This window comes from Coenobita brevimanus, chromosome 87, assembly GCF_032717465.1.
Source record: "Coenobita brevimanus isolate Jiangsu-jjx chromosome 87, ASM3271746v2, whole genome shotgun sequence".
Classification (NCBI taxonomy): domain Eukaryota; kingdom Metazoa; phylum Arthropoda; class Malacostraca; order Decapoda; family Coenobitidae; genus Coenobita; species Coenobita brevimanus.
The window spans coordinates 7,457,561-7,469,005 of record NC_137040.1 but is presented as its reverse complement, the minus strand read 5'-3'; the positions used below and the strand labels follow the sequence as shown (position 1 = coordinate 7,469,005).

The window sequence follows — 11,445 nt, the reverse complement described above, 5'->3', positions numbered from 1 at the left end:
TCCTACCAATCCCTCTCATTCTTTCCAAGTCCCCTGTTCTCCCTTTTCCGTATCCCTTCCTCTCCTTCCATACGCCAGGTTACCTTTCCCTTTCCCTTTCCCTACCTCTCACTTCCTTCCCCTCTCCCCTCACATTTTTTCGTTCCCTCCCGTCTCTCATCTCTTTCCCCATCTCTCTCGTCTTCCATTCTTTCCTTTCCTATCCTTCTTTCCTCCCTTCCCCTTCCTTTCTTTTTTTTCACTCTCCTCTACCTCTTTCCCTCCCGCATTCCCATCCCCATTTCCGTCTTTCCTCACTCTTCCTCTCCCTTCCTCTTTCCTCTCCCTCCTTCTCTCACCCTATCCCCTCCTTCCTTCCCTCCTCCTTTTCTTTCCTCTCCGCCTCTCCCACTTCAAAGTCACCCAACCAACAATCCCAGACCCAACTCATCCCTTGCCTCTCTGTCTCTCCACAACTTCCCTCCATCTCCTTATTTTCCTCCATTTCTCTTTATCTCTTTTCCACTCTCTAATTTACTCTTTTTAGCTGTGTGTTCCTCTTTTCCTCTTCCTTTAATTGTAACTTTAATTCCTTATTTTCCCTTTTCTGAACCTTTCTCCATTCTCTCTTTTCTCCCCTTTGTCATCTCTAACTTCCTCGCTTTCTCTTTCCGAATTTTTGTCTGTTAATTGCCTGTCTTTATTCAGTTTTTCGTAATTTTTTTTCTTTGACTTCCTCTCATATTTCTTCGTTGTCATTTCTTCATATGTGTGTTCCTGTTATGTCTGTTTGCCTCCCCTATTTCTCTTTCTTGTCCCCCGGTACTGGATAGGGACGCCTTCATGTAGTGGCACTGATATGGCCCAGGGGGGGAGGGGCTCTACTGCTCAGCTATGTTTAAATCCCTCAGCTCCCCCTCATGTGCCCAGAAAGGAAGATGGTGGACTGCAGGGGAAGGGCAACTTGAGCCTGCCGTCCACCGGGTTCATGGTTTAACCAAGCTTGGAGCCACAACTCTCTCTCTCTCTCTCTCTCTCTCTCTCTCGTAACCGCTACCCCCTTTGTGTCTCTAATTTCAAAACCCACTCTACCACTTTGTCTCTCCTCTTTCTTGCTGCTTTTTTCTCCCCTTTTCCTCCTCCTATGGTCCTTACTCAGATCTCCTCTTCTCCAGCAAGATCGACCTTTCCCAGACCATTTATCATTAACGACCCCATCACTCCTAATTATAATCTTCCTTTCTTCCTCTCATCCTTCTTCGTTTTCTTCCTCCTTCTTTTCTTTTTAATTGTCTTTTCTTCTACTCCTCAACCCCCTTTTTTGCCCTCCCCCCTCCTTTTTATTCTTCGCTTCTTTTTACGTTTCATTCCTTTCTTGATCCTTCTTTTCAGTTACCTTTTCTTCTTCTCCTCCTCCCTCCTTTTTTCCTCATTTCCTTTCCTTTCTCCTCCTCTTCCTTCCCTCTCCCTTTCTTCTGTCATCAGCACCTTCAGACCAAGGGCGTATATTTTATCTAACCCTTCAAAATCCAATGATGTATTTTGTAATCCTGCTGCCACTACAGTACACTATATTTAACTCAGGAAGAATCACAAGTAGGGAATGGATGAGGGCTGTATTTACCCTCTCCAGTTCCAAAAGCTTCTCCTAAGCTAAATAAAATCATCCGGTAGCAGAAAAACAAAACAAAAAAACACGTACCCTGGTTAGAGGGATTAACACTATCCAGATGACGCCTATTTCATCTTAATCGTGTCTTCCCCAGACGGTTTTAACCCAGTGGAAACTGAACTGGAAAGGTTAGATGTAGCCTTCATTAACTCTTTCATCGCTAGAGGTCCTCTGTTATGATCAGTGGATGTGATGGAGAGGGACGCCTTCACGTGGTGACACTGATATAATCATACAAATATCCCTCAACAACTTTCTCCTTATCAACTCAGCATTCAAGACGTAGAGACATCCATCTTAGGCCAAGTTAAGTTGAAATAAGTATAGCATTGAATGGCTTTATGAAGGCTGTATCAAACTCCTCCAGTGAAAAGATTCATCCTGAAGTGTATAAAATCGTCGGGAGACAGCAAGAACAAAATAAATGTGTTATAAAACTGAAAGGGTTAAGACTAGCAACAGATGCCTGCTGACGATAAGGTGTTCGTCTGAATAAAACTGAGTAACGGCAGCCACAATAAAATAGCTAACGACCTTTTGCTGGCATCACAGGGTTAGTGAAGACCGCTTTTATTTTGTTACTATATATATTGTACTTTCCTTTTTAGAGACTTTGTTTTTCGTTATATTCCCTTGCTTTCTACATCTTTTCTTATATCGTTATATTCCCTTGCTTTCTACATCTTTTCTTATATCGTTATATTCCCTTGCTTTCTACATCTTTTCTTATATCGTTATATTCCCTTGCTTTCTACATCTTTTCTTATATCGTTATATTCCCTTGCTTTCTACATCTTTTCTTATACAGTAAAGCCGCATTATTGTCAGGAATGTGTTGCAAAATATCAGCGCCTATTAATCAACGGTACAGGAATTTGCGGGAAATTGGTAACGAAACTTTACACCGCATCGACACCCAGTGTTTACTTGCGCGAACGATTTCGGTCGGGACTTCTTTATCACTCTAACCCACTGAAATTCTTGTATAGGAAGAAGTGAGGTGAAATTACCACCCGCACCAGCAAGTATTTGATGTGGACGTGACTTAAAAGATAATTTGAAATTTTAATAGGTAATTTTTTTGGTTACTTGCTGTAAAATAACTTGGACAAGAAAAGGGGGTGGGCACTATAAAGCAACATATAATGAGGAATTTTTCTGCAGTATTCTCGTATTTCTCCACTTTTCTCTCTTTCCTGTCCGCCTCTTTCCTTCCTCCCACGTTTCATCTTTTTGTTGTTTATTTTTCGCCGCCTTTGCTTTTTTCCGTCCACCGTCTAACTCATTTCTCTATCCTACTGATCATTCTCTTAACCTGTTCTTGTTAAATTTCCACCTTCTCCTCGCTCATTTCTCCATCCTACCTTTTCTCGTCTCCTTTCGACCGTCTCTTCCCTCCTCATCTTAACTTACCGCCATTTTCTGGGACCAACTAATCTCAAGTCTGGCCGGGCTGCGAACCCCTCAACTCCACAAAGGCCATCACCCCTCCTTTTTCCCATCCACACCCTCTTTTACCACACTATTTCTTCCATCTTTTCTTTCCTGCTTCTTTTTCTCACACCTGTTTATTGCCTTTTACCTTGTTTGTTCTTATTTTCATGGTAAGCTGCTTTGTATTATAGTTCCTTACTTTGTGTTGTTTCTCTCTCTCTCTCTCTCTCTCTCTCTCTCTCTCTCACACACACACACACACACACACACACACACACACACACACACACACACACACACACACACACACACACACACACACACACACACACACACCATTCAGACCCAGAAGCTTCCCGTCAGCCGAAGTCATCTTACGGTAGTTAAAACAGATACAAAACTAAGCACTTGAACCTACCTGTCGCAGTGTGGTGCCCCTCAGACTCTGGTTCTCATCGGGTTCTAGAATCCTGAGCTTGACAAATGCCATCATGGCGGCCTTTTCCACACAGCTGTGCGCCTCCTTGCTGCAGTACGCCATCATCTTGGACAGCAGGACGCCCTCCTCCACGAACGGGTGCTGCTTCTTCAGTTGTCGCATGGTGTGTGCTCGGGCGGCCAAGAGGGACACCAGCACACACTCTGATGCTGAACCCTGTTTGGAAAGAAGGGAAAGAGGCTGAGTGTGTCTGTGTCTGTAATGTTATGTATGGCTAAACAGAAATTTTCGATTTATTTTTGCAGTCAGTGGATGAAACTGCTACACCGGTAGCCTATTCCATCTATCATCCATTCCTTCCCTACTCCATCAGGAACGTACTGTAGGTGCCCAGAACTAGGCCAGTTCTTCCTCACATTTACAGCGACTTACTGGTCGCTCGTCCCTGAATGGCATTATGTAAGCAGTAAACAACCATCCCATGAATGTAAATCATTAACGGCCAAGATCCGTCTTGAGAGACCTAAACCATGAGACCATCAGACGTTCTATGCAGGTCTGTAATCTAGGGTGTCATAACCAGCATGAGTCAGTAGTTTGTCTGTGACAGCTCCTGACGAGCGCCGACTCACAGACAAGCTTTCATGCGACAAAACGGAGCAGTAGGCACCAGGGGAGAGATCGTTTAATCTTTTCCCCTCCCAGCTTCTGACTTTTGCGGATCTTCCACCACGGCGTGCGTGCATGCTAAAGAGAGGGGGGGCTGTTTGCGTACTCGCACATCAGAAAGAGAGAGAGGGAGAGAGAGAGAGAAGCGGGAGGGGGAAGGAAAGGAGGGAGGGAGAGAAAGAGAGCAGGAGGGTGTGAAATCAGAGAGGGGTGTTAGTGATCCCCCAAACGGTCCGTAATGGTGACGGAAGGAGAGTGGGCAGGACTGATGGAGCCTGGTATAAATAGTTCAGTGCTACCAGTCGTCACCCCCTCCCCCAACCTGTTGCTCTCACCAATCCCCCCTTTATCTGTCTCCCATTCCCTCCTTTCCTACCTCTCTCTTTACTTCTTCCTCCAAGCTATCTCTTCTCCCTTCTTTCTCCGTCTTTTTCCTCTATTCCAGTCCGTACAGTTTTTTCAACTCTCTTCCCCACCCCTTCCTTCATCCTTTCCCTCCTCTCTTTTTCTACTCTGGTCTCTCCTCATCTTCGCCCTCTTCCCTTTTCCCTGTCATTTTCCCTGCTCTCCTCTCTTCGTCACTTTCCTCTCTCTTCTCTTTCTTAGTTTCATCTTCTTCCATTTTTCTCTCTCCTCCTTTTCCCATTCTGACCTTGTTTTACTCCCTCTGTTCTTCTCTTCCTTCCCCCTTCTCCTCTCCCTTCATCCCTCTCCCTTTTTTTTCTCCCTTCTCTTTTCTCCTCCCCTCTCTTTCCTGCTGTCGTCTTCCTCTCTTCATCCTCTCACCTACAGACCCTCCCACCTCTCCGATCAGCTCCTCTCCTCCCTCTACATTTCCTCCCGTCCATCACATGGAGAGAGAGAGAGAGAGAGAGAGAGAGAGAGAGAGAGAGAGAGATTTGTTTAAAAATTTACGCGTGTAAGTTTTGTTTGACTTTGTACCTATGCATATTTGTGTGTGTGTGTGTGTGTGTGTGTGTGTGTGTGTGTGTGTGTGTGTGTGTGTGTGTGTGTGTGTGTGTGTGTGTGTGTGTGTGTGTGTGTGTGTGTGTGTGTGTGTGTGTGTGTGTGTGTGTGTGTGGTCATCTATTGTCGACTCCGTAAGGCGTTGACATCAATCTGAATGAGTGTGGGTAGAGGTGGGTCCGTGTGTGTGTGTGTGTGTGGCCATCTATTGTCGACTCCGTAAGGCGTCGACATCAATCTAAGTGAGTGTGGGTAGAGGTGGGTCCGTGTGTGTATGTGTGTGTGTGTGTGTGTGTGTGTGTGTGTGTGTGTGTGTGTGTGTGAGAGAGAGAGAGAGAGAGAGAGAGAGAAGAGCACCGCCCAGTAGATAAGAATAACATAAAAGAATGTAATGTTCCTTAATTATTCTATTCGTTTCTCCATTACAACATTGAACCCTCCCCATTCCCCATCCCTTCCCCTCCCCACTCTTCTTCCCTGCCCCTCACCTCGCGACTCTTCCCACTTCCCCTCTCTTCCCCCTCTTCTCTGCCACTCCCCTCTCGTCTCCTCCCTTTCTCACCTCTCCTTCCCCTCGTTGTTTGGGTGGATGTGGTTGGTGAAACGTGGGTTGAGGTCTCCGTAGAGTTTTTCGTTTACGTCAGCCGATTTCTGGCAATTTCTGCTTCACCGGCTGACTCATAGATAGGTAAGTTGATAGATGGGTGGATAGGAAGATAGATGGATAGCTAGAATGATAAAGTTACGTAATTTAGTAAACAGATACAGCTCGAAAATACAGAGAGAGAGAGAGAGAGAGAGAGACCCACCTGTATAACACCGCCGCCTTTGCTGTTCTCACTGAAGGAAAGGAACTCTTCGGGTAGTCCCACCATCTTGCCTGTGGGAGAGAACATTACTTTTGTAAGGAGATATATCATTTTTATAATTATCATTACTGTTATTGTTATTATTGTTGTTATTATTATTAGTGTTGTTATTGTTGTTGTTTTTGTTGGGGTTATTGTACTGGATTCATTTATTTATTTATATCTGCCCAGCCATCCAATTATGTATCCAAACCTCTAGATTCACTCTTCCATACATTAATCTGTCCATCTGTTTTTATTTGCCTCATTATCCACACATCCCTCTGTCCTAACATTTATTCACTTATTGGTCTATTCATTTATTTCATGCATCCATCTGTCTACCCCCAGATTCACGTTAATTAGTGTATTCATCAGCTTATTCCGTCCGTCCGTCCGTCCATCCATCCATCCATCCATCCATCCATCCATCCATCTATCCCCAGTCATCCATCCGTCCATCCATCCATCCATCTATCCCCAGTCATCCATCCGTCCATCCATCCATCCATCCATCTCTGAATATACGATTCTATATATGGTTCAGTCCATCAATTCATCCCTATACCATTCCCCTTCCACTTACCAATCCAGTCGAGCACAATTGTCTCCAGTTCTGTACATGCTGGTGATGCTGCCCACGAGAACCCGATGCAGCCTATGCCGTCACTGAGCAGGTCCCCGAGGATGCTGGGGTAGGAGTTGCCACTGGGGAAGTACGCGTGGAAATGGGGATGCTGCCAGTGCGTCACCTGGAGGGAGAGGGGAGGGAAAGAACTAGGTTAATGTTTGATTAGATAGGGGAAGATAAGTCTCCCCGCATCTTCCTCCTTATCCCTCGAGCCCGTCTTTCTCCCTCTCCCTTGAAATTAGGATGGTGGACTGCAGGAAAAAGGTAACTTCAGCCTGCAGTCCACTGGGTTCACATGTCCGTATCAACAACAGTAGCAGCTACAAAGATGGATAATTCGATACCTGGCGAGGGGGGGAGAAGAATAACTCACTGATTAACTAGCGCGTATGAGAGAGAGAGAGAGAGAGTCAAAATATTCACTTCTCACTCAAAGAAAGCTCATACTCGTCATCGCCCCCCGAGGTTTATGGGAGAAATTAATAATACATAACTAGATTTATTTCACGTAGCTCGGTGGAAGAAAGATTACTACTGCTTTACATCTTTCTCACAGCACTTCTTCGTGACAAATACCGTATTCTAGTGTTTACCCCAAATCACGGCTTGGTATTCAAGATGGAAAGATGTCAGTTTTAGTACAAGATAAAGTTAATAGGGTGTAGTAATGTTAATACATCGAGTGATTGAATAACATGACTAGGTGTATCATCCTGTAGCGAAAGTGAATGATGGAGGCAAAATACATAGATAAATAAATAAGTAGATATAAAGTGACGCGAGCCTACTTTGGACTAGACCTACTCCATATATCCTCCACTTCCAATTCAGTTATGCGATTGTATGGTTTCCCGGGGATTGGGAGGAATAAGTAGTGTTGGCCCTTCACCACGAGGATGAGTTTGAGTCTCTCTCTCTCTCTCTGCTTTATATAACTGAGGACAGGCTTCTAGAAATGAAAGGGTTAGATACAGCCTTCATTAACCCTTTCTTTACGACAGTGTTCTCTTAAGCTGTCTATAAGTCTTCTTGGGATAGCAAGAATAAATTATGCATCATCGGAATGAATGGGTTAGGTGTCACTTTTTTACACACCTTTTAACTATGGGGAAATTAAAAGGAAATATATTTATTTATTTATATATTTATTTATTTATTTTCTTGCATACAATTTATCAGTTTTTAATCATATTGTAAGCTAAATTGTCTGGTATTACTGTGAATAAAATACTAAAAGTATCATCGCTGAGAGAGAGAGAGAGAGAGAGAGAGAGAGAGACCGCCTTCTTTTCTTCTTCTTTTGATGCGGAGGCCTGTCGTGTATATATATATATATAAAAAGGGAGAAGAAAAAAATGGCCACACAGCGTACCTTCGCATTTTACACTAATTACTTTCTACAGGTGAATGGGGCTCTGTGATTGGTTGATTAGTTACTTTGGTAGGGGGAAAATTGGGAAAAAGAATGGGGGACTTTCCTTACGATGTTTCCTCTCGTTTTTCTTTTCCTCCATCTCCCCATGCACCTCCCTCTCCTTCTCCCTCTTATTTTTTTTACCCTTCCACCTCATTCCTCCTCCCCCTCCTTCTCGTCTTTCTTACTTTACCACTTTGTCTTCACCTCAGTGAAGCAATACCATAGTTAGTCTTCTCTGTAATCAGCAACCTTGAAAAGACGAGTAGATCTGTTGAAAGTTGTATTCATTTGTACTCCTCTCTCTCTCTCTCTCTCTCTCTCTCTCTCTCTCTCTCTCTCTCTCTCTCTCTCTCTCTCTCTCTCCACCCGATATGCGCTTCTTTATCCTCCCACCTTCATCATATCCTCAATTTCACTCCTTTCTCTGAAGTTCCTCCCCACCTCCAATCCCCTTTCTTTACTCTCTTCACCTCCCTCTTAACCCTCTCTGCCTCTCCTTTCTCTACATTCCCCTTCCTCTTCCTCCGTGTTTTGTTATTCTTACCTCCTCTTTCTGTATTAATACCTCTTATATTTTTTGTATCTTTATTCTTTTCTCATCCCCCTCCTCCTCTTGCTATTGAAATATGTCTTCTCATACTCTACCCGTATTCCTTCTCTCTCTCTCTCTCTCTCTCTCTCTCTCTCTCCCCTTCCCTCCTCTCTCCCCCCCCATCGGACTTTTTGACAACGTGGGTTTCTGTATCTGATGTTTTTTCCCTGTGGCTCTCGGGTAAAGTGTGTGTGTGTGTGTGTGTGTGTGTGTGTGTGTGTGTGTGTGTGTGTGTGTGTGTGTGTGTGTGTGTGTGTGTGTGTCTCATTAAGTAAGAGCTCCAGCCGCCCTCCGCGTTTGACGAACTCTCTCCTCGATTCCCTAATTGTTGTCTGGCTCCGATTTGTTACCTTGTTTTGTGTGTCTATGTTTTAATGTGTGGATGTGTGTTTTTGTTTGTCGTTTTGTGCTTATGTGTGTCTTTCTTCTGTGCTTGTTTTCTCTTTGTGCTTTTGTATCTTTTGTGTGTGTGTGTGTGTGTGTGTGTGTTTGCGTGCTCTCACTTGTCTCGATTAAGACATTGATTATTTTTACCGCGCATGTAATATTCACTGCTTCATGTCAATCTCACACGAAGCCTCTATTGTTTCTCTCCGTGCGCTAAATAAAAACGGGGGATGAAATCTTTAATTATAGATTTTTTTTTTTCATGTAAGCAGCGAGAAATTGCAAGTATTTTTTGTTAAGAAATATTTTTTAAAGGCCCCCCTTTCCTTTCTACCCGCGCCTGTGACCCCCCGTCCCCCCAACTTCTTTAACCTACATTTCCATAGTGTCCCCCTTCCTTCCCCCTACCCTTCCACCCTTTCTCAACTCTTCCATCTATCCTGCCTCGCTCTTCCATCTACTCTGGCTTGCTTCTGCCATTCCCTCCTTCCTATCCTAGATCTTTCCTCCATAGTTCCTCTTTCGACCTTTCTTCCCTTCTGTAATTTTCCCCTCCAATCTGTCTCTCCCTCTCTAGCTCCCTAACTTTCCCCCCTATCTATCCCCTAGCTTCCTTTTCCATCTTTCTCTCCTCCTCCCAAACCCTCTGCTCCCTAGTTTCCTATCCCATTCCTCTGCCATCCCTCCCTCCCGAACTTCATTTCCTCTTCTCTTCTGCATCTTTCTCCCTGTTTTGCCTCCTTTTTTCTCTCCTCTCTTTCCAGCTTCTCCTCTCTCATCATCATCTTCATCATCATTTTCATCATTCATCATCCTTGCATCTTTTCCCCCTCTATTTCTCTCCTCGCCCTCATCCACATCCTTTTCACTCCCATCAGTTTCCTTGGCCATCTTTCTCTTCCCTCCCTCCCTTTCTCTCCTTTCGTCTCCCTCTCCCTCCTTCCTTTTCTCCCTCTCCCCTCACACTTACCCCCGGCATAATCTTGTCCTCCACATCCTTCATAATCTGCTCCCAGTCCTCTCCCTTCTGCGGCGCCGTCATGGGTACGAGTTTCCGTAGGTATCCAGGTTCGATTCCCGGCGTCACCCTTCTGCTGCCGATGGTGTCCATGTAGTCGGCGATGTAGTCAATCATCTCCTTACCACGCTGGCGGAACTCCTCGGAATTCATGGTTGTGGTGGTAGTGGTAGTTGTGGTAGGTAGTGGATAGTTGAGTTGCTGGTTGTGACTCTTATAGGATCGAGTTAGGTGGTGGTAGTAGGGTTGTGGATGGGTAGTGGTAGCCTGTGTTTTGTTAATGGTAGGTCTTGGTAGTAGTTACTGTAGTGGTAGTTACTGATATTTGTTAAATGTAGATTAGAATACTGTTGGCTTGTTGAAGTTAATGGTAGTTGTGATTAGCTACAGTTGTGGTGGAGTGTTGGAGGTTCTGATAGTAGTTGTGGCAGCTGTGGTAGTTATATGATTTGGCTGTATGTAATAGCCTAGGAATTAATACTGTGGTTGCATCTAGACTGGTTGTTGCAGTGGTAGTTGTGGCAGCCGAAAGGAAGCGAAGGTTGTTGTGGTAGTCAGTAGGGATGTGGCTGAAGGTTGTGGCTGTTGTGATAGTTGTGGTAGGGGTAGGGTGGGTAGAGGGAGGGGGTAGTGAAAGGGTAGGATAGGGTAGGGCAGGGTATGGTATATGCTTCTAGGGAGTTGTATCTTTATCTCTCTTGCTTTCTTTTGCCTTCACAGTATCTCTCTATTCTCGTCACCTGGAAGGGAAAAAAGGATTTATTGTTAGGGTATTATTATCATTATTATTATCATTATTATTATCATTAATATTATTATTATTATTATTATTATTATCATTATTGTTGTTGTTGGTGGTGGTGGTGTTATTAGGCTAGCTTCATCATTATCGTTATCATCATCATCATCATTATTATTATTATTATTATTTTTATTATTATTAATATTATTGTTGTTGTTATTATCATCAGAAGCTGCAACAGCATCATTTTCATCATCCTTATCTATTCACGTGTGCTATTCTCAAATACCTGTTGCTGTCAGATCTCTCTCTCTCTCTCTCTCTCTCTCTCTCTCTCTCTCTCTCTCTCTCTCTCTCTCTCTCTCTCTCTCTCTCTCTCTCTCTCTCCTTTTTGTGATTTAAGCGGTGTGTGTGGCGCCATCTTGGGGAGAGAATTCGAAGTATGCTTGATGATGGTTGGGAGGGAAGGGAGGGGAGAGAGGAGAGGGAGGGGGAAGGGGAGGAAACGAGGAGGACAGAGAGGTGGAATGGTGAGTGGAAGTGAGGAGTATAAAAAAAGGGAAAGGGAAGGGAGGAAGGAAAGACTGGAGGGGAGGAAGAGAGAAAATGGAAGAGAGGAGGGAGGGAAGTAGGAAGGAAAGAGATGCAGGG

At 44.3% G+C, this 11,445-nt stretch overlaps 1 protein-coding gene across 1 annotated transcript in view; it reads right to left on the bottom strand.

Moving 5' to 3' along the window:
• Window positions 1–10,205, bottom strand: part of LOC145411055 (aromatic-L-amino-acid decarboxylase-like) — a 36,947-nt gene extending 26,742 nt beyond the window's left edge. Inside the window, exons 1-4 of the mRNA XM_080281128.1 lie at window positions 10,005–10,205; window positions 6,594–6,759; window positions 5,969–6,039; window positions 3,504–3,740 (exon numbers count right to left, since the gene is read on the bottom strand). Coding sequence (XP_080137254.1) covers window positions 3,504–3,740; window positions 5,969–6,039; window positions 6,594–6,759; window positions 10,005–10,205 — 675 coding nt within the window. The remainder of the gene's footprint in view (window positions 1–3,503; window positions 3,741–5,968; window positions 6,040–6,593; window positions 6,760–10,004) is intronic.
• Between the last annotated feature and the right edge of the window lie 1,240 nt (window positions 10,206–11,445).